The 22,976-nt window shown below is 39.8% G+C and overlaps 1 protein-coding gene across 3 annotated transcripts; it reads right to left on the bottom strand.

Moving 5' to 3' along the window:
• Positions 1-86: 86 nt before the first annotated feature.
• On the bottom strand, positions 87-22,584 carry LOC108603154 (phosphofurin acidic cluster sorting protein 2). 3 transcript variants are annotated; one of them, XM_033294154.1, is made up of 11 exons: positions 22,264-22,584; positions 10,369-10,695; positions 10,063-10,310; positions 6,236-6,513; positions 4,327-4,648; positions 3,792-3,917; positions 2,295-2,865; positions 1,753-2,230; positions 1,186-1,693; positions 1,007-1,123; positions 87-945 (listed from the first exon to the last, which is right to left on the bottom strand). In XM_033294154.1, exons 1-11 carry the CDS (start codon positions 22,533-22,535, stop codon positions 815-817), a joined length of 3,378 nt encoding a protein of 1,125 aa, XP_033150045.1. In that variant the 5' UTR covers positions 22,536-22,584; the 3' UTR covers positions 87-814. The 3 variants fall into 3 exon arrangements, with proteins under 3 accessions (XP_033150045.1, XP_017847198.1, XP_017847199.1); XM_017991709.2 differs by lacking the exon at positions 3,792-3,917 and having other exon boundaries at positions 22,264-22,583; XM_017991710.2 differs by lacking the exons at positions 10,063-10,310; positions 10,369-10,695; positions 22,264-22,584 and adding an exon at positions 6,599-6,930.
• Positions 22,585-22,976: the final 392 nt, after the last annotated feature.

The raw sequence follows: 22,976 nt of genomic DNA, 5'->3' as shown, positions 1-22,976 counted from the left end.
AACATCTGGGATCTTCGCACTACGAATTTTGAAAAATCACAACAATTGGAGTAGTACACATATGTATGTTTGTTAGTTGGTTTTTGTTTTTTTGCATGTATGCTTGTTGATTATATAGGCAATATTTAAGTATGTATATTGTATAAGTAGTTGCACATACAGAGTTAATACATATGTATATTTGATTTTAGGTAGTAAGTATATAGACGACGGGTTGTTTATACGTATTTGCCAAGCATTCGTACGATAGTTTAGAAAGAAGAAAACTAATAGAGCGAGGCATGTTACCCTTGAGAGCATAGGTGAGATCTTGAGGCCCTTAATGAGCCGCACTGGCAATGCTCGCAAGGCTCCAAGCCAGGCCTGGCCTGAAGAATCAACACACAACTTTAGAAACCATCAACTAGCAACAGTTCTAGTGCAAATCGGTCAACATTTATATTATTTTGACAATAAACTTTGAAACTGTAACTACATACATACATAAATGGTTTACTATATAGTATATAGGATATAATATAAACGCCTTTCGGCTTGAAAAATTCAATATGCATATCAGTTATCAATTATGCGCTTCTTTTTGTAAGTTTTTTTTATAACTTAATGGAGTGTGTTTTTGTTTTTGTTTGTGTGTGTGTCTGTGTGATGTATGCTTTTGTCTAGCTTGATAATTTACATAAAGTTCGAATTAAAAACTAGACTTTTTTAATAACTAAAAATTTACAATTATTATAAAATAAATTATCATTCTTCTCAGTTAACCATATATGTATTGCCGTGAAAAGTGTCTGGCGTGTGAACGGTTTTAAAATGACTAGGATAGCTCTGCACAGGACATCGGTGTGCAGCCAATAAGCGCAATGGGAAAATTCTTAACATGCGTTTGCCATTGCGATGACAACTGGAAGAATTTAACGCCAGTCCATTCAGTGCCATCGATATACACTGCAAAAGTCCGAATTTTATTAGCTGTCAGCTGTCAGTGATTAGCAGTAATTCAACTTACCTCGCAATGGCACTGGATGCGATTGCTTGGGTGAGCAAATGAGTCGAGCTACACCCTCAACGCACTGCTCCTTCTCCAGATCGCGCTCCTTGTCTTTCTTCTTGCCCAAACGCATAACTATAAACAACACATTGTAGGGCAATGGCTCTGACACTTGTATACTAGTAGCTATAACTTACTTTGCTTTTGCTTCTTTTCCTTTGTGGCGAAACTAACAGTCAGTCCATTGGACATATCACCCAGTTGCTGTGCATGCTGTGGCAGGCGCCACACTTGCAAATTCCTAAACGTACTCTTAATGCTATTCTTGCCGCCGCCAGCATCGCTGCCACGCGACATGCCACCCTTGGAGTCTTTGGCATGCAGCTCACCGGGTCGCACCAGCCAATAGTCCACCTGCAGCTCGACGGCATCAGCACCAGTTTGCGAGGGCGAGTTGAGCGCATCATTAGTGCCACGCTCACGTTGTGTGGGCGTTTGTAGCGGCGGTGATATACGTCCTATGCCTTGGCCCTGCTCAGGCGGGGAGCCGGAGGCAGTGCCATGTACATTGGGCGTGCTTTGGTTGCCTATGGGTATGGGCATGCTTGAGCCCTGAGCTCCAGTATTGCCGCCACTATTAGCCGAGCCAGACTCTTCCAGATCCAGCGAGGCTTGCGTGCCATCCAAATAACCAATGCGCACATCCTAAAAGAACAGCAAGAGTTTAGCTTACAAATCGTTTACAGTTTGTTAACTGTACTTACGCTAACAAAGGGCACAAATATCTGGCAGGAGTCCTCGTCCTTGTAGTTAACCATGGCCTCGGCAATGGGTATCTGTGTGCAGGGCCCAGCTGCATGCAGATAGCGTTGTATGCGCTGCACTAGCTCCGCAATATCTGACTTAACATCGGTTAAATTTGCAGTCAGCGCTGTGGCATTGACAGTAGTCACTGCGCTGACAGCGGCAGCGGTGGCTGCAGCACGCTCACAGAGCTGAGCCCAGTTATCGGAGCCAAACATGGCAGCATAGGCCTGATCCATTTGGCTAAGATGACGCGCCACGCTGCCATTGCTACTGCCCCCGCCAATGGGTACCAAATAGAAGCGCAAATGATGCAACCAATCGGGTGGGCGCACGCCCAAAAGCTCCACATAATGACGCAGCATGGCACCTTGTAGCCAATCCCCGCCAATGAGCAGCAGCTTGACAGTATGTGGCGGCTTGGCATTGGAGTTGCAGCTGTAAGGCAAAAGGCATAGAGATTAGTATGTGGATAATCTGTTGATTTCAGCGTAGTACTTACTATTTTTGGATTTTGGCCATTAGCGCCTGCAGCACCGCCTTAACCTCAGCCGTATTCTGTGGCACAAAGGCCGGCTTAAAGGAGTTGGCAAAGAGCGTAACTAGCTTGGCCAATAATATACTGCCGCCAAGCGCCTCGGGCGGACTTATAATAGTCACCACCTCGGGTATGGCATTGTCCTCGCCGGCAAACACCCGACTCAGCTGATCCAGCAACAGCTTGCGCGGCTCCACATTTGTGGGCGAGAGGCAAGTCTCCAGCGCTGAACGTGGCTCGGTGGCACACAAGCTAAGCGTGTGCTTGCGTTTAATGACCGCGCTGCTGTTGCTGCCAACGCTGCCAGCGCCAGCAGAGGCGCCAGCCGCAGCAGCGCCAGTGTTGGCAATATTCGGCGTATTGCTTGAAGTGCGAAACAGACGTGAGCGCTTTTCCGTTTGAGCCTGCGGCGTAATCACATTGGCATTACGTATATAATCCTTATCCCTTGGAGGACTGTTTTGCGTATCGGAGCCCTGGCCATCAGTATAACCAGCGTTGCCCTCATTACCGGAGCTATCATTGCCAGCGCGATCTGTAATTGGGTTCAATACGTCATGAAATTGAAAAGGGCTCATAAAACTTGCAGACTAAACTAATTTTAGACAATGGTGTGACATTAGCTGGTGACGGAAAGTGATTTAATTATGTATATTCTATTCTAGCATGCATAGCATAGACACCATAGACACCTGACTCAATGTTGCTCCATCTACCCACAGTCCCTCAGGCGCTAGACTAAAGTTTCAAGCTTCGGAAGTGCGTAGCAGCGTTTTGGTATTAAGGAAAGGATTCGTTGCTGGGATATCTTAAACTAACGGTTTCATTTGTTTACATCGCTTCTATTATTAGTCCAACATGCACGCTTTTAGACTATAGCAGGTGTTCGAATCTGGGATTAAATCGACTTTGACTTTTGTATTCTAATTGCTGGAACAATTACACAGGGGAGAACAAATCTATAAGGACTCTGTATAGCAGTCTATTAGTTTCGCTTGGTTAAACGTTTTTGAAACTTAAATATTTTGGAGTGTGTTATGTGCGTGAGAGTTTCTTTATGTATGTGTGCATGTGGAGTTTGGAGTGTATGGGTGCAACACATGCAGGGAGACCACAATAATATTGAAATGTGAGGACTTTTGGAAATTTCCGTATTATTTGTTACATTCTTTTGGAATCGGTGATTAATAAGAAGGTGCTTTAAATATGTGAATATGAGTTTTAAAATGCATTTTCTCGTCTCAGCTGAGAAACATCACCAAGTATTTGCAATGCATTTAAATATAGTGGCAAAAAGTATGATTTTAAAGCATATTATTTATAAATTTTGACGTGCATACTTAAGTACATAATCTTTTCATAATTAAAATGTATTTTATTCGCTGAATTTCTATTTGTTTTGGGTTTGGATTTGGGTTTGGTTGTAATTGTTGTATTTTTGTTGTTGTAATTTACACAGACCTGGTGTTGTAGCCGAATTATTATTGTTTGTTAAATGAATGCATTTTTGGTTTTTGTTATTTTCAATATTGTAAGATGAATTGTTGAATTGGTCGCTCTTATCCGATGATCGGCGCTCAGAGTTGCCTGCAAAAGAAATTTGTGTCAAGCCATGCAGAATGTTTGTTGTATTTGTTGTTTGTAATTGTTGTTTAGTTTTTGTTGTTGTTTGTTAAAGTACATTTTTGTGTGAGTGTGTGTGAAAGAGTAAGAGAAAGAAAGTGTTGTATGTGTGTCTGTGTGTGTGTGTGTAGTTCAAAGCTTTTGAAGACTAACATGGTCCCTGGTCCATGCTTCGTATTTTACGCTAACATTATTTTTAGTATTCATTAACAATGGGCAATTGCCAGAGCAGACAAACTGACAGACGATGAGTCGAACGACAATTTTAACGCATCGCAACGCATTCAATTAATTCAATGTTAGGCAATAACGCAACAACAAAGTCTCAACTCGAATGATAAACACATGGATGCCATTAGCAGCTGCAACTTACCCGCTAGGCCCAGGCCAGAGATGCCGCCAGTGTTGTTGCCGGGCACGCTGTCGTGCAGCATGATGCGTGAGTTGGTAAAGAAGGGACGCAGCGATGGCTTGGGCGTGGATCCAATCGAAATGCTGTCCATGTCCGGCCCAGAGTCATCGCCCTCGCAGCAGGAGAGCGACTCCAGCTCCTGGAAGAGTGCATCCAAGTCGCGTTCTCCGCGCAAAGCGGCCGTGCCACGATGCGTCTCATCCTCCAGCTCCTCGCTGGCCTTGAAGCGTTTCAACAATGCCACAATCTTTTGCTTAAAGTTGCGCTGCTGCAGCGAAATCGTCTACAAAAGAAACAAAACAACAAAAGGGTGTTAAAAATAAATGCAGGAAATGAAACATGCATGGTAAAAACTTAAGCTTTTGTTAATTGCAGTTATAGCTGTCATTAAGCGATTTTTTATATCGCTATCTATACAAATGATCCTGCAACTGCAATAAAAGCCAAATGGCATTGACATAACAACAACAACTTGCCCTCTGGCTAATATCACACACCTATGCACCTGTACGCATCAAGAAGCAAAAGCAGGCGTGTCAAAGGGGGAGTGAGAACATTGTCTGCAAATCGTTGGGCCCAACTATAAACCTCAAGGGCTGCATGCTACCAAATTGCCTGTCTGTCCCTCTGTCTGTCTGCCTGTCTGTCTCCCCTAGCTTTCTGTTTGTTTTATACATATGAACAGGCATTGCCTGTTTGCCTGCTTATAATTGGCCCTCAGCCCTGAGTTATGTGTGTGTGTGTTTGTTTGTTGCTTAAATATTAATGACAGTGCTTAAGCTTATTGTGTTGCTGCTGCTGCTTTCGAAAATAAACGCACTCAAAATACGAGTATAAAATTGATTTTCTAATTATACAAATGCTTTAGAGCACATCGTGTGCGTCATTGGCTTTGTTTTCCATTTTTTAGTATGCACATGGCCTATGACAAACCTAAGCTCTGACATAGACATAAACTGTAACTGTCCGCAATTATATCTAACACTGACCTATTTAACAATAGTTTTAAGTTAACGCACGGCCAAGTATAACGGTTAGATGCTCTTTAGATTTACACTAACTTAGCTAAATAACTGCATATTTTCAATATTGTTTATATAAATCTGATTCAAAATATATGACAAAGTGAAACTAATTTTGAGAGCTATGTTTACTTATACAATTATGTCGATCTAAGAATCAAAAACCCTTCAGAATGAGTTACACAATTACATATAAGTATAATTATTTCAATGCTTTAGCTAACAATTGCACAATTCTTGGGGTTCCTAACCTATGACTATGAATTTAAATCTTGTTTCTTTTGTTTTATGTTTGCATTCTTTAGCTAACATGTATGGTATTATTTTCTATTTGTAAATCATTCAAGCTATTGTGTTCTTGCTTAAATTAAAATCACAAAATAATAAAATAAGTTTGCCAATGCTTTGTTTCTAGCCACATATGTATATTATAATTATAGGAAAATGTTTTGATTACTGCGTCATCTGCGCGCTATATATAAATTTTAAGTACATACTAATTTCGAAGCATATGTAAATCAAAATCTATGCAAAATCACACGACAAAAACTGCAGAACAAAATAGACAAGTATTTTAAATATTTTGTTGTTTATTCTGTTGTGTGCAGTGGCAACAAAAGTGCCTTAAGCTAATTATAAACCTCAGCAGGCTAGATAACTGACATACGGCGCCGTCGCTTGCATGATAAAGCAAGGTAAACTATTATTTCAGTTTGTTTCCTTAAAACAGTTTAAACATACTACACATATAATTATCCTGGGTCAATTTGAGGACACAGCTGTTGCAGTTTCCACGCACTAAATAATACTTGAAGGTATGTTTTGTGTCTGGGGGGCGATTGACTTACCCGACTAAATTTGGCCCGGGATGAGCTTTTGTCCTTCATTTCAAACTCGCTGTCGCTGTCAACGGGATGATGTTGATGCTGATGATGGCCAACTATAGCGATATCTTCAATGCCCGATCTTTGCAGCTTGTTGCGGTATTTGCGCATATCATGCTTGGCCGGATTATATTCACGCTTCTGATCGTAGCCGGTGATGGCCAGCTCATTGGACTCGTCGTTGAATTCGCCCGAACTAAACTCAGCCTCCTCGTCCTCGTCGGAGTACTCAGCAACGCGATCTAGCACACACAAATGTATTTAATTATTATAATTATAAATATATATTTTTTTTTGGTAAGCACGTAGTTAAAAAACAAAGCTAACCGTTTATGTATGGGCAGGGGACGTGACTAGCTGCCGGCAGCTTCTTTTTGCGTTGTTGCTTTGATCCGTACTGTTTGCTCAACAGTTTATTTTATACTTGCGTACTTTAACTGCGTACTTAATCACAATAAAGAGAATAACAGCAAGCAACAACAAAACGCGCGCGCGAGTTGTTGTTTTTTTTTTTTGTCTGCTTCTGTTTTTAATATTAATCACGAGATATTAGCGTATCGAGCTATCGCTCATCTCTTTTAGCCTTCGCTTCGACAATGCTTTAGCTTTTTAACGACTCGATGTGCGCTTCACTGCACGTTCGCCAACGAAATGAAGGCGCAGCGTTGCCGCCTTACACGTTTTGTGTTTAGCAACAGCGACGCGAGCTGCGACGCCAACTGCAGAAGAGCGCCCACTTTCTCACCTGAGCAACGAGCAATGAGCAATGAGCCATGGGCATTTGAGCGATGGCCTATGAGCTGGCCGCGCACCAAAGCGAAAATTGTGTGTGTGTGTGTGTGTGTGTGTGTGTGCTTCAATTAAAAATGTGAGAAATTGTCGGCCAATGCTAACGAGGGTCGCTCAATAACTTCCACCAGGCTATTAATAACAGCCACAGAACATAACATAATGCAATATGACTAATGGCATACATACACATGAGAGTACATGAGAGTGGTAGCTAGCTACTATGTATAGAGCTCAGTCAAAGTTTATTGAACGCCTGGCCACAGAAATTGTTTTTACGCGTGGATTTAATCATTAATGAGTCGAACTCTCGACAACGCGCATTACATTATATCTATGTATAGGTGCACACCCACCACAGTCTCACTCTCCCACTTCCACTCGCTCTCACTCTCACACACACACACAAGTGTAATTGTAACGTTTAGTCTCCCTGTCGCCCTCAAAATCCTCTGATTGAGTTGTTCTGTCTCTCTGTCTGTCTGTTGTTTGTTTATTCGCTCGCATGCTTTGCTGCCGTTATCAATCTTACATTCGTTATTCTCTATGACGCTTGCCGGCATTTAATTTGGAAACTCATCGCGTGTGCCTCACCAACAAAAGCATTTAAAGTGAAAATTTAGAAATATATTTATAGCAAAGGTGTAACTTTTAACAGCAGCAAATGAGCCGTTAACAGATTACAGAATCAGTTCGATTAGAAAACAACAAGCCCAAGCATAATTGTCTCTCATTTCTCTGGCAGAAGCAGAAGCAGCATTGCTTGTTATTGTTATCTTTAACAATTGGCATGTCAACGACCAGAACAACAACAAACAAATAAATGGATACGTAAACATGTGAATGGCAATGTAGAGCTGGAGCTGTGAAGCTGCAATTATGTATGCATGTTTTTGTCTGGCTGACAATAGTCAGTAATAATGTTTACATGTGTAATAATAATTACATTTTACACTGCTGCTGAGTTCATACTAAATTAGCAGGAATCGCATTTTATCAGCTTCAGTGGGTTATTTATTTCCACGAATCAAGTAGACACATATATAGTAGAAGCTGGGCATGGCAGACAATGCGTTGCCAATGGCAGCTGATGAACGCGCACACGTTGCTCGGTGTGCTGGTCAGCAGTGTGGGAGCTAAAAAAAAAAAAAGCGAACGTGTCATGGGTATATTCCACACGGCAATACATTACCCCCCCCCCCCCCCCCCCCCTCCCCCCCCCAACGCGAGGGACAGAAGACGCCCACGCGTTATACGCGGCGTATGAGCAATGAAAAGCGTATTGAAAAGCGAGCAACGACATTGATTTAATGCTTATGTTCTTATTGTGGCACAAGCAACAGATAAACAGCAGCAAGTGGCACACACATAGAGTACATGATGACCTTGGCCAAAAAGCAGCCAGAGACAAAGACAGACAGACAGAGCAGAGCTGAGCAGCAGCAGCAGCATCAGCTCTGTCGCATAATTAAAGCATTTTTGCCATTAAACACTCTGCGTTGATTACAAGCTAAGCGGCAAAGTCGTTGCCCAGCAACCAAGCCACCCACCCATCCCACCTGAGTACTTATTTTCTGTATCTTTTGCAGCACAAGGACAAATGACTTAATTCCTGTTATTGTCACACAAATGACAATGGCAAGGCGTACTGCGTACTGCGTAAGCGTGCTGCATGTTCAAGGATAAAGTTAAACGTTGTCGCTGCTGCAGCACTCACGGCCAATAGGCGCTAAATGTTGCAATTCGTGTGTTTTAATTAAAAACGTAACTTAGCTTTAGTAGGGGGGTTGCCATGAAAATTGTGTTGGGTAAATAATGAAATGAAAGCAGCAACAACTTTAACAAACAACAACAGGCAGTAGGCAGGCGAGCAGGCCAGGAGCTGGCAGGAGTGGCTGTATAAATAAATTGAGCTGCCAGCAGAATTGTGGCAGCTTTTGCTCTCCTTGGAGGCTTGTTGTGTGGTTGTTTTTGTGTTGGGTGCGCCGCCATCTGACCTTCTGCTGCTGCTGCTGCTGTTGCCAAAAATCAATAAACAAAATAGTTTGAGTTTGCTTTCGCTCTGGAAACTCATTTTGCAAATTAGAAAAGGCAAAAGCAATTTCAAAGCTGTCAACGTGTGCAAAACGGGTTCAAGTGCCTAACATGTGCCACCTCGTCGACGAGGTGGCTCTGACCCTCACACCCACACCCACCTTTAGCCATGGAATGGCTAACTGGGCGTGCTGCCAACAAGTAGCATTAGCATTAGCCCAGTGCAAGGACACAGCGCAACATGTCCCCAAAGTGCGACCGACCCCGTTTCCAACGAAAACCGGTGATTGCTTAGCCCTAACCTTGACCAGCGCTTGCTCGCCAAAATGTTGCACAGAAGCTGTGGCAAGGCCTTGCAATTCGAACAATTTCTTTTGCGCAATCAAAAATAGCAAAATGCCTAGGCGAAAGTATTTACAGCTGTTGCTATGCGCTGCTCTCTGTTAAATTTGCATGACAGTTTGACCTACCGCAAATTGTAGAATGCAAAAGAAATTTAGCTCCACTTTGTATAAATTTTATTTGTAATCGTACGACTGTGCGCTATAGCGTTGTCCAACTGTATGCTAAGCTATGTGAAGTATTTAAAAAATGCGTCGACGCTGACGTCATGATGAGGAAATGTTTCACAAGCAATTACCATAAACATAAACTCAAATTGGGAGCAACTATGATGATGTACAACCGCAACAGAAGCAGCAACAATAACAGCAGCAGCAACATAATGTGAGCAGCAACTGTAACCAGGCAGCATCTGTCTCGCTCTCTTGCTCTGGCTCGCGTCTGCCGCGCGTCATTAACACTTTTACTCTCGCCACTCTATGGTAGATCGCCTTATAGCTGCTTTATGGATTTGGCAATAAATTCAATGACCGCTGCGTGCGAAGAGCTCGCTCAATGGAATGTTCTCGCTATATATATTTGTGTGTGTGTGTGTTTGTGTGTGTTCCTATGTGCAGCTGACTCACCTGCCAGCAGCACGCTGTTGTTGTTCTTATTGTCATGATCAACTGGAATGGAGGAGACACGCTCGGCGCGCAGGCAGGCCACCACAGTGCCGGGTCGTCCGTTTTTGCCCGATGCCGTCAGCTCTATTATCATGTCCATGGACTTTTGCAGCACCGCATCCATGCGTATGATGCCCTCGGCCAGCGTCTTGTAGCCCAAAATAGTGCGTGATTTGTATTTCTTGCGACGCTGCAACAAAATGACCAGTCTGCCAAAAATAAAAAGCGATTAATAAGAATTTGCTCACATATAACTTAATCATTTACCTATTGCCATCTCTCTTGATAAAGTGCGGATACTGCAGACTAAAGTGCAAGTCCAGCTCCGTTTCGGTAAGTGGCACAGCCGCATGCGTGCCAATTCCCGCACTGCCCACATTGCCGGGCGTGCCCACCATGCCGGAGCTGCTGCCCAGCGCTGAGCTGTTGCCCTCCTTGCCGCCACCAGTCGTCAAGACGCTGCCATTGATGGGTATCTCATGGCTGCGCAGCGTGCGCTTTGAGCTTTGCATTTTCACTGCCAGCGACAGCGACGTCGTATCTCCCGGCAGCGGTGTCAAGATGGACAAACGCGTTATTGTCAGCGAGCAGAGTCTGCAAAGAGTCGTGTTAATTATTTAAATGAAATTTTGTTCATTAAAGATGCAAAGATTATATAAAAACAGTAAAGTCGCTTTCATTGTTATACAATAACAAACAAAGTCATTGAGCTCAGATTTCTGTTAAACTCTTATCGCCAAATGATTGTACAACAGAAAATAAATTGTAAACAAATTTTTATTAGGTTTCTAAATGCCTCAATTGAATATTATCTATAGAACTTTCATTCGCTTTTCACACACACCACACCCAAAATTAGCAACAAAAACCCCCGCTAGCGTTTTAATGCAATGAAAATAAAGATTAAACAACAGCCAAAGTCAAAAAATACTTTCATTTAATGCATATATACTACATACATACATATGTATATATTACGCCGTACTGTAGAAAATTAAAGCAACAAATAAAATTTAAAAACAAAGCGCAAAGTAAAAAGTAATAAATTTAGCCGCTAACTTTTTCCGCAATAAAACAACGGTAGACAACAAAATATAATCACTCATAAAATCAAATATGAAGGAAATTGGTTTTCCACCAGCAGCAGCAGCAGCAAAACTAACGTAACTCGAAAATAAAAAAACTTAATTGAAAAAAACTTGACAAGGTCCAGAAGCAAGACAATGGGAAGTCGTCGCTGGTCAGCGACTGATATGAAATGTATTTCCTGACTTATTATGACAGCAGAGAAAACAAACAAAGATTCGGATGCAAACAGCAGGTCAGAGATTACGTCGTTTATAAAAAGCTTCTTGTACGACAAGCTCTGCCCCGCTCCCGCTCTCACCCAATTGCTCAGCCAATTGGGTCAGACCATTATGATCACTACTACGAGTCATCATAATGCACATTTCCGGGCCTTAAATGCAAATGAGCAAGAGATTAAACAGACGACATATGCAAGCTTATGGTCCGAGCGATGCCCGTCAAGCCAAGCTTGGAGACTTGACGCATAATTAATGTGGTTCAATTAATTATTCAACTCGCAAATATTATAAGTACATATGGGTTGAAGCTACATTCCGAAATGCATATATAGCCACATGTATCTAGGCAATTGGCTTGAGTGTGCCGACAAGACGTTGAGTTAGCTAAAGCGTCAATTAGAAACGATTAAGATCAGTTAATATAAATTTTTACAACTGCAGCTAAATCATTTGTTTAATGTTTTTGCAGTTTTACAAATTCACAAGCAAGCGAGAGGCAAAAAGTGGGCGCAGTCGACTTGGATATGCGCTTTGAAATTTTAAATCAAAATGTTGTATAGTGTCATAGTTTATGAATAGAAAACTGCTTACGTTACCAGCGCTAGGTCATGCCCTTTGCCCTTTGACTTTAAGTGTAACATTAACACTTGCAATTACTGTAATATAATGTCAAATATATAATACGCTTTGCAGCCTTGACTGCATTTTATTTAGTCAATAAAACAACTTGTCAGTCAATATGCGGCTTTGGCGCTTGCCTTTGTTATTATTGTTGTTAAATGTTTATTTTTAAATTTTTTTTCTGCGCAAGCACACGCAATAAGACACACACACACACGCCCCTTTTTTTTGTTATTGCTTTAGCTTTAGCAATGTGAATGACTTAGTCAAAGTCAAGTTGGTTTTGCTGTCCCTTCTATTGATTTACTTTGGGATTTTGAGCTTCAGGCATTGTCAATATAAGTTTATACAATACGTATTGCACGAATTGACACACGTCGCACTCACTGTGTTGCCGGAAGGAATTGTCTGTTCGACGACGTTTGCCACATAATTCGCAATTCACGCAACACACACAGAGACGGGCAACAAATGTGGCAGGTTCATTGTACCACGCACCTTTTGCCTTATATAGCAGAGAAAGAAAGCAAGAGACATATTGTTGCAAAATGCTTTGTGCGAGAAGCGACTTTGATTAATGGCAACATGCAACAATGCATGATTGATTGATTGACCAACAGAGCAATCAGCTCAATATACATAAAGCAATTGCAACAGACTTCCATACCATAGCTGCTTTGATAAATAACTTGTCATAATTATAATTAACGCCATGCTAATTTACACATTAACTAGATTTAGCGCGCTAATTACTCAGCTTTGGTTAATAGCATAAATAGTTTGATTGCTTAGATTGCTTTCATTTTCAGAGCTTATAGCTAACGCTAAGGGCTGCCTTAACATCAAGCAAATTGAAACTGATTAGTACGTCGTTTAGTATATGAAATGAAAGTGCTGCGCATAAATAAATTGAAAATGTTGTCACGTCAGTCAAATGCAAGTACCCCACACTCGCTTTCTCGCTTGCTCTTGCTATCGCGCGCTGGTCCATTAGAATTTGTGTCAGTGGCGCACCCGGACGCGACCCATCAGTCTTGCCCCAATCATGATAAGCATCCATCAGCAGCAGCGTAGAATTCGCTTGAGAGTGCTCCCCCCTCTTTAGCTAAGTACACAGCTCAAAATTATAACAAACTACACTGTATAAAATCGAAACGTGCTTAACAATTGTTTCGCTCAGTGTAGCAGCAGCATGTGTTATATTTCTAGTTTGTTAATCTACTGTCAGCTAATGGAAAGTTTTTTAATTGCATTAAGCGCATAAGCATGTTTAATAGTTTGGCATAAACCTTTTTTTATTTTCAAAAACAATTGCAAGCTATTTTTAAAGTGTATATGCACTTTGTAGTTTGATTAACTTTGATAACAGTCGCTCTGGCTATTTTATCAGCAACTCTTTTGACATAATTAAAACCACACACACACACACCCACAAATACATTTATAGCTGTATAAACTAAGTTTAGATAGAAATGTGTTTTTAGCATTGCGTGTGTAACTTGTGGTGAGAGCTCGACAAGCATTACTAAGATCCATAGTAATTATTATTACTGTTGTATTGTGGGTTAGCTGCTGTTGTTAACACCCCATGCAAACAGCTAGACAGACAGACGGACGGACAGACAGACAAGAGACTTAGCTGAGACATTCCGTGAGATAACTGGCAATTTAGTTAACATGTTAATTTGCAGTTTGTTGTTGTTGCCTTACTGTCACTGCTCTATGCTTTGTTTACTTTATTTTATTGTGAGTCACTCAACGCAGCAGCGCAGACTTGGTCATTTTGCATTTCCTGTCTGCTTTAATTTAAGTATAAAATTATTGTTAGTAGCAGTCATTTGGGCTAAAAACCTGTTGACCACCCTGTATGCCATATATGCATAAGCGTTACTAAGTATAAAAACGTGGTTAATATAGACAAAGAGCTGTCCCAAGGACAAAGCAGCCGCAACAACGGCTCTTGGGCTTGAGACGACGACAACAACAACAACAGACAGTCAGTCGTTCAAGTGTCATTGCTTGGGCGTATTATGCACAGAAAGAAATAATAATATCATACAAAATATGATTCATATTGCTGATTTTGCTATGATATAATGCTATATACATTTGTTGGCGCTAAAGATTTGCTCAAGCTGCAAACACTTAAAACAAAAATTTAAAATTATGGTTTTGAATTTATTGTACAAAATATTTTTAACTAACATTACAAATAATTCCTAAACTTAGTAGTCATTAACATAACATTGCTAATTATTGTAAAAAATATATTTATACAATTGTTTTCCCATTTTCAACCAACTAATGAATGTTTACCTATTTTTCTCACTGTGTAATGCAGCCCAGCCTATTTTTATTTTTAGTTTTTTATTCCAACGTTGTCATTATTACGATTGCAAACTATTTGCATTACTCGCGGTTTATGTGACGCCGCGACTTATGGTCCCACTTTGAGGGTTTCATTATAGTTTAGGGTCAGACTAGAACGTCGACTTACAGTTACGCTCTAGCCCCCAAAAGTTAAGGTAGTACACTTAGGGTTGCTGGCTTATTTATATGCAAAATCACATAAAATTGTTGTATGTGTGTGTGCATAAATTTTGACCAGAGGTTACTACACACACACAAAATCGAGGGATTTGCAAAGTTTGTGTGGGGTGTGCTACGTGATTCATGAATATATAAACCCGTTTCAAATTGCCTGCTTGGCCAGGCCTTAAATACTTAATGAATTTAAGACACGAAACCGGTTTACAGCAAATGCAACTCATTGGTGGGCGTATAATTAGCCTGGGCCCCAAGCGAACACCAAAGCAACCACAACAACGACCAAAACTCTAGAGCTCAACATAAGTTTGGCGACGCCAAATTGCTCGCGAACAGCCCAGCCCACTTTTCCGCCCCTCGCTGTCGCTATAAAGCAGTGGGTCATTGCATTATTGATCAAATGCAGTTCGCCTGCGTTGATGTTTTACTTATGCATGCGAACTACGCTGCGAAATTCAAGTGAGTATTATGCATGCCTAGGCAGTGAGCACATATCGTTCGTCCGTCCGTCCGTCCGTCCGGAAATGCCAGTTGTGCCACAGAATGAGGCAGGCAGGGGTCAGACATCGAATTGGCGACAGTTGACTAAACCAAAACGTAGCTCATTTAAATATTCCAACCCAAGTGAAAAACAACTAGCAGCAGGGGGAGGCAAATTATAGACTCTACACTGAAAAATAAATACGGAATAAATAGCATGAGCTTAAACCGAAACGATTCTTAAATTCAATTTCAATTGAACTAAATAAAATTAAGTTTTGCAATTTCCAAGTATGTGTTCAAAATTAATATTTATTAACTTTTAGATTTCATATGTCATATTAGATTATTATATCACTCAAGCCAGAAGTCGAATCAACAAGCATCAACTGGAGTGGGGCGACCTAACGAACTATTTGAAGAAAGTTATTTTATTCCCAAAACAGTATCAACTTAATCACTTTAAAATACTGGATTTATTTTTTTCTGTGTAGCTTCTTCGGCTTTATAAAAACAACCCTTTGGCTTAGGCAAAAATAAATCGATTTTGATTGGCAGACTGGCCTCAGTACACTGCAATTTACAGCAATTAGCAAACTAAATTACAGTTTAAGTCACATATATGCATACGGCCATTTCTCAGGGGTTATTGCAGTTCATTCACTTGTTATCAATATTTAATGCGATTTATCAACAGGGCGGCTGAGCAATAATAAATATTACATGCTGTCAATTCGCATTAAAATTTCAACGCAAATTGCAGCCAAATAACAAGTGAGTGCGTTCTCATAAACAATTAAACAGCAGCTAGTCAATTGGGCGCATAGATTTATTTTAAAGTTGCAGCACTGTGGGAATCTATACGACTTCAATCGATTTCGAACTAAAACTGTAATTAACTAATTTGATGGATTATCGCTGCTAATGATTGACAAGTCAATAGCAAAGCCAAATTGCTTTTATAAGCTGCCAGCAGCCAAGACATGAAACTCAAGTGACACCGAAGCCGCAGCAATGCTGCAACGCTTAAGCGCTGTAATAACTTGAGTTATACGATATATGGGTCATTAACAAATTGTTCAACGGATTGAATATTAAATATACACACACGCACACACACATAAATAAATGTCAATGCTTTGTGCATGTGTTTCGCATATAAACAATAACTTATAACAAATGCCGCATGAATCTGTCAACCGATTAATCATACGCCGCGTTGGCGAGGGCGGCAGGCAGCAAGGCGAGGAGTCGTTTGTTGGGGGCGCGGTCAGTCAAACGAAACGAACATCCCATACACAGCTGGCTGCGTTTTGAAAAATGTGTTAACAAATTCATTTTTTTGCCAACAATGCAGCTGGCTAAAAATATGAATCATAAATTGTAACTAAAGGTTTGGTTAATCAAGTAGAAATCGAAAGATAAATTTGAGCAACAGATATATATAGCAGACAGAGCTAAACTTTAAATTTAAAAGAGTTTAATTCAACCGCAGCCAAGCCTTGAAAATTATTTGCAAAATTATTAAAGGCAAGAATAAATTTTAAAATATTTCTATGTATATTATCAAAATTGCTAAATTATCGAAATGCTTTATAAGCTGAATATGGAATATGTATTCTAAGAAAAGTATATTAATATTTAAAGAGCTTGAAATTTTCCATGAGATTAATTAGTCTTAATTTGCCAGAGTAGCCAAAACAAGTATTTTTACATATGTTTGTATATAAGTATATATATATTTATATATATTAAGTTTATTTTGTGCACATGCACGCTTAAGTAGTGACGCAAATCGTTTTGGATTTTGTTGACATTCATAGCATATAAATAAACTTTTAACAGCTCCAGCCTAAGAACATAATACATACATATGCTTTGGCTATATACTCAGACAAACCTTCGATGTGTATATGTACACATGTGCCGCCGCCTTGGTAATTCGCCCACAGCTGTGCAAAAAGTCCAATCAAGTGCTTGCCTAGTTGCTATGCACATCAAAAACTGACATAAATCCATAAAAAGCCAAGCAACAAAACTAAGCAGGAGTGAGCAGAGAGAGAGCGACAAGCAAGGAGCTTTCCTCTTTATACTAGAGTATGGGGTGTGTCATGATAAAGTGTTTTAAGCACACATTTCTCAACCAGAAACGACAGCGCCAAGTTAATAGACAAGCCCCACCCAAAGAATATTGAAGAGCTCGAGCTGGAGCTGTAGCTGGTGCTGCACTGCAGGAGCGAGTGTAAAACAATCCCATAAAATTAACTAGCGCCTTTTACTCAAGTGTCCCCAACAATCAGCACATGGCTGTAGCTTGGAGCAGCAGCAGCAGCAGCAAGGTGAGCACCATGGGTGGTCAGCAGCACAGCAGGCAACGCCACCTTAGCTTAAGCTTAATTGAAATTTCTTTGATCAAAGCCTAGGCTAAAGTTTGCAGGCGAATTAAATTGATTTTTATAAAAATACTTTGCTGCTTTGCAAATTGTTCTCTTGGCATTTGTTTACCACAAATATGTTCGTAAGCATATAAACAATTGGGCGCTTGTTTGATTTATAATACATAAAATTTTATGCTGATATACAAAATATAATTCTTCTATTTAAAGCAGCAAATACACTTGGCAATAAGTTCAAAACTAACTTAACAGTTTTTGCGTTTTTTATGTGGGCCAAGTGGGCCAGTGGCAAAGTTGAAAGCTCTTTTCACTCAAAAAGCAAAAGCAAAAGCACTTTGGCAATAGTTTACAAAATTGACAAAAGTTTCACTGTTCACTGTTCATATGCAAAAATGCTAAGCGAAATGTATTATGACTATTACTATTATTATTACTATTATTATTATTATTATTATTATATTGCTGTCAAGCATCTTCTTTCACTTTGAGCAGCAACTTGACCGCCTGATCTACGCCTCTTGTAGATTTTTGAACTAATGGCTCTGCGTTTGTCTTGAATTGAGTTCAGTTCAGTGTGTGCCACAAAAATTGTTCGCAAATTGTTTTGCCTTTCCCTTTCTGGTTGTTACTCAAATACAGATACATATGCCACACACTTGTCGCAAGTTTTTTATCACATGACAACAGCGGCCAGCAGCTATTAATTAACAATTTAAACTATGCCAGACTTCAATCGATGCACGAGGTTTTTATGCTAATGAAAATTGGTTGAAATTTGATGATAATGACTAACATAACGTCTGGTCAGGCGTTTTGTTTTGGGGCACTCGATGAGTTCAAATTAATTATCGTTAAGTGCAAATTTTAATTAAAATTAAGTGACTGCTGATGAACTTGAACTTCAATTGGATGACACATGTCAAGACGATGCTGTCAACAGTCAAAATTAGTCGCTTGACATATCAAAGATGCCATATCTAGATTAAGTTACAAAATATAAAGCCACAAGCTTAAGTTTTAATTAAATTTTTATTGTGCTCACGTTTCATATGAAACAAAAATCCATATATATATCAGATCCATATATATATATTGCCCCATTATTCATCTTTTTTGCTCTTTCAACGAAAACCTGCACTGCACATTTTGGTCGAAAGCAGAGCCTAAGTCCCAAGAGCGCACTTTATATGCTAATAAATTGCAGTTTTATGGTCAAATTGTAACGATGTGTATGTGTGTGCATATGTGTGTGTGTTGCATGCAGATGTGTGTGTGTGTGTGCAGACAGTCAACGATTTATGCAGCTGACATCCGTTTGCTCGTTGAAGTCGTTTTGGTTTTGTAGCATGTTCAAGCGGAAGCTCCTGCGACTAACTCGTTGTTGTTGTTGTTGTTGTCGTTATTGTTGTTGCTGCTGGCAGCTCCACCTAAGCACAGGTTGGCAGAGACACAAGTCAACAAACTTGACGCTGCTGCAATTGGACATTGGCCGTCGTCTGTCTTTCTCATTGTCGAGTGCAAGGCAAGCAGAAACAGCGCCAAAGTTTGCCTGGCATGAGTCACAAGTGAAAACAAGTAAGCGCATTAAAGTTGGGCGCAGCCAATTTTTATATACACTTGTGACTAGAGCAACAAACATTAAAAAAATATAAGCAAATTGCCAAATAGTTGAGCCATACATACCAAATTTGGTTGCTCTAGCTCTCATAGTCTCTGAGTTCGACTCAGTTTGTCTTGCTGTAGTCTGGCCACGCCTTCTTCTGTCTCAACTTCACGCTACCCTGTTCCTTGCTTCTTTTAAATGTCAAAGTGTATAAAATACAAAACTCCTCCTTTGTGCCAAGCATAAAAAATGAGCATTACATATAGTATGCATGCATTGTTCATTGTTTCATTGTCAATGACACTCGCTCAGCTACTTGGCTCTCCAACTTCACGTTCTCGGCTTTGCACTCTGCACATTTAATTGATTGCTTTGCCTGACCCTAATGACCAGACCAACGGCCAGATTTTCCACTGGAAAATGTGAAAATGCATTAGCATTAACTCATAAGCGGCCGCAGTTTGTATCTAATGCGCTTAGACCTTTTTCTTCATGTTCATTGTGTGGCTTTTTCAATTTTTAGGTTTGGTATTTGGGTCAGCAGCAACCAATGCACATTGGTTAAATCGATTGTTCTTTCCGGTCGGGTAATCACCAAGCACAGACACTTGGCCATTTCGGTCTCGCTGGCATTTAATTGAGCACACAGAGAATTTGAAAATTTTGCATAAACATTGGGTTAAGTTCATTTTGGCAAATACATTCAGTTTGCAATGGATTTTCATTGTTTAAACAATACACGGCTATGTACACAATTTGTCAATTGCATATACATATAAACAAAGTGCAAGTGGGATAGCTGATGATGCTTCTATTGTTGTTGTTGTTGTTGTTGTTTTTGTTGTATTGGCAGCACAAACAAAAAGTTCAAGGCTACATTTTGTAAGCAACATGCGCAGCATTTAGACACAAATATTTATAAAAATTAATGCGCACACGTAACAGTCGCGCCTTGAATACCCTAACTTGAATATATAAGTTAGCAATATTAATTTGTAAAACGAATGAAAGTCTTGATTATTTCATAATATTTGTTATTTAAGTCGAATTGAATATTTATAGCAAGCATTTTATATTTACAGTTTTACTACTCAACTAATCTTTTAATCTTAAATTAAATTAACGATATTAAGCCATTAAGCTTAACGTCTTTCTTTTTGCTATCAAATAGAATATTTTAATAAATTTAAATGAAAGCATCAAGTCCGCTGCTGCTTTTCTATGTTTCTAGGCAACTGCCAAAAGCAGCTGTCGCAAAATTTCGCAAAACATCATTTGTATATATTTTAACAACAACAAAAAGTATGTCACTGCTAAAACCGACTTGCAATTAAATTTCTAGTTGAAATCCATTGGCAATCTTGATGAAATTAGCATTGGGCGCCAAAAGATTTTTATCAGCAACAGCAACAACAAATTGTGTTAAGGGTTTTATTTTTAGCTTTGATATAAATAAATGTAGATTCTATACATATGTCTGCCTGATTGTCGATCTGCCATGTGTTTCGAAAAATGTCAACAACATTGCTTGCTGTTTTGTAAACATGTTAAAATCTATTGCACAATTTGTATTTGTTTAGGTTAAGGCATTAGCTATCAAGAATTTATTAAATCTATAACACTATTTCAGTTTGTCTAACGATCTGGAGCATTTGTTTATTGCCTTAGATTGACAATTGCACAAACAAAGTAACAAATATCACTAAAGAGATAAGCGAGAGCCCCTTTGAGGGGTTGAGATACTTCAACAACATACTGTGACTATCAGTTTTACTTTTACGAGTGCATTTTGAATTGCATTCACTTGAGCCTTGAGAAACATAAACAATCTATAAAATATATTAAAAATAGATTGAGAGGGGAGATATGCACGTGTTAAAGCGATCTACAGTTTGGTAAATGTAATAACAATTACACTGATTAGAAAGAAAAAAATAGCTTGAAACAAATTTCTGTATTTTTGCTTCAAATGTATAAGCAATAGTCCTTTCAATCTCTGCACAGATTTAAACAATAAGTCTGGCTTTTGATGTGAATTTGATTGCCTCAGTTGCAGTTACTTGCAGACTTCTGTCTACGCACGTATCTTTAACCAATACCCAAGTAAACAAAAAGAAAATATTTTTTTTCTTAGCCAATACCGTTGGTTTGTACGTGCCCCATGCTGCATACATATATATAAAAATGGCATTTTGCTCATTGCAAATCCCTTAGCTAAATGCCATTTCATCAGTTAAGTAGTTGCGAAATTTGTTTGTCTGGGGAGGAAAATGTCGCTGGGTGAAAGTTAAATGTTTTTCTTTGCTGTCGTTCTGGGTAAAAGTTTTTTGACTCAAATCGCTACAACTTCTAATTATATCTATAGGCGGGGCCCAAGCAAGCGCATAATTATAAACAAACAAAGACCAAGACCGAGACTGAGGCCAAAAAGATAAAACAGCTTCTGTCGCAGCTGGCGGTGCATGACCTTTTTACTTTTGGGGTGGTGCTAAACAAACAAATATAATATATAAAAAACAGAAAGGGTAAGATACAAATAGACTGGAGAAAAAGTAGATCAGCTGATGCCTAATTTTATTTCTGTTGCCTTTGTGACAAGAGCATGGCATTTTCTTTTTTAATTAGCAACGTCAACAAGTTCAATTTGATGCGTGTGGGTTTTATCAGCCTCAGAACGCAAACATTCGCCAAAATCAACACGTAAGTTATGTTTTTCTCATATGACTCATATACTTGGGAGACACTGTAGAGTCTGTAATGGCGAAATTTCTATTGAGAGATAACACTGACATGCCCTGCTCACTTAGCTTGTAATTCTAGAGTATATCGCACAACTACAACAACAGCAGCAGCAATAGTAACAGTTGCAGTTGTTGTGCAATTTTTTGTTGTCGTCTTTAAAAATAGAAAGCAAAACAAAGGCCCCATACACAAATCGAACGGAAACAAGCAAAACGTTAAATTTGCGAGCGCAAACTAACAGCAACAAAAAGCGAAAAAAAACTCAGCAAACAAAACAAAAAGGCAGCAGAGCAACGGTAACGGCACAATTGCAATACGTAGTGCAGTGACGTAGCCAGTCGCACTCTTTTTCACGCGCCCTCTTTCTCTATCTGTCGTTTAGCTAGCGTCTGTCAATTACAAATTATGTAAATACTGCTACAATTTTTTTACTTGATATATATTTTTTTTTTACACTTGCACTCACCTCGGTATACAATTTGGTGGCGTTCGATCCACTTCCCAGGCGGCAAACAGTTTCATTGGCACCGGTTTCTGTCCATTAGCTGTCATGCTGCTGCTGCCGCCAATGCCAGCCGAGCCCACTGTCGACGCACCTGCGTTAGCGCCCACATTTCCAGCTGCTGATGATGTCGAGCCAGCGCCACCGCTGCTGCCGCCGCCGCCAGCGCCGCTGCCACTGCCACCGCTGTTGACAAATTTATCCATCAGCTTGGCTGATTTGTCAACCATCTTCATGGTTATATTTATTTGGTGCTGTTGTTGTTATTATTATTATTATTGTTATTGTGTTTGTTGTTGTAGTAGTATATACTTGTTTGTTGTGTTTTCTATTAATTTCTAGCGCACATTATTAAAAATGAGCAAGAGCAGGCGAGTTGCGTTTAATCACATCTTAATCTCTTTCACTTTTTTTTGTTTTTCTTTAAATGAAAGTGGCGCTTGCTGCGTTGCCTACTTTGATTTTTTTTCTCTCTAAACGAATCTTGTTTAACAATTTTTCTCCAATTTTATTTTTATTCAAGCACTGCACTAGTTAGTTGGGGCGTGACGCCAGCTGCCTTCTGTGGTGCTTACTCTGCTCGCCCTTAACTGGTGAAAAATGTTGTTTTTGTATGGTATACACAGAATCAGAATCACGAGCGAACAGAAACGAGTGGGAAGAGAGGAATTGGAGCT

This window comes from Drosophila busckii, chromosome 3R (genome assembly GCF_011750605.1).
Source record: "Drosophila busckii strain San Diego stock center, stock number 13000-0081.31 chromosome 3R, ASM1175060v1, whole genome shotgun sequence".
Taxonomy (NCBI): domain Eukaryota; kingdom Metazoa; phylum Arthropoda; class Insecta; order Diptera; family Drosophilidae; genus Drosophila; species Drosophila busckii.
The sequence above is the reverse complement of the archived record's forward strand: the minus strand, read 5'-3'. Positions and strand labels throughout refer to the sequence as shown.

What these genes read in the sequence shown, in the direction of transcription:
- LOC108603154 (XM_033294154.1), bottom strand. Translation starts at nt 22,535, where the DNA reads ATGAAGATGGTTGACAAATCAGCCAAGCTGATGGATAAATTTGTCAAC. An exon ending in ATCAAGAGAGATGGCAATAG is followed by an intron (nt 10,311 to 10,368) that starts GTAAATGATTAA and finishes TATTTTTGGCAG; the next exon opens with ACTGGTCATTTTGTTGCAGC. An exon ending in CTCTGGCCTGGGCCTAGCGG is followed by an intron (nt 3,918 to 4,326) that starts GTAAGTTGCAGC and finishes TTTCTTTTGCAG; the next exon opens with GCAACTCTGAGCGCCGATCA.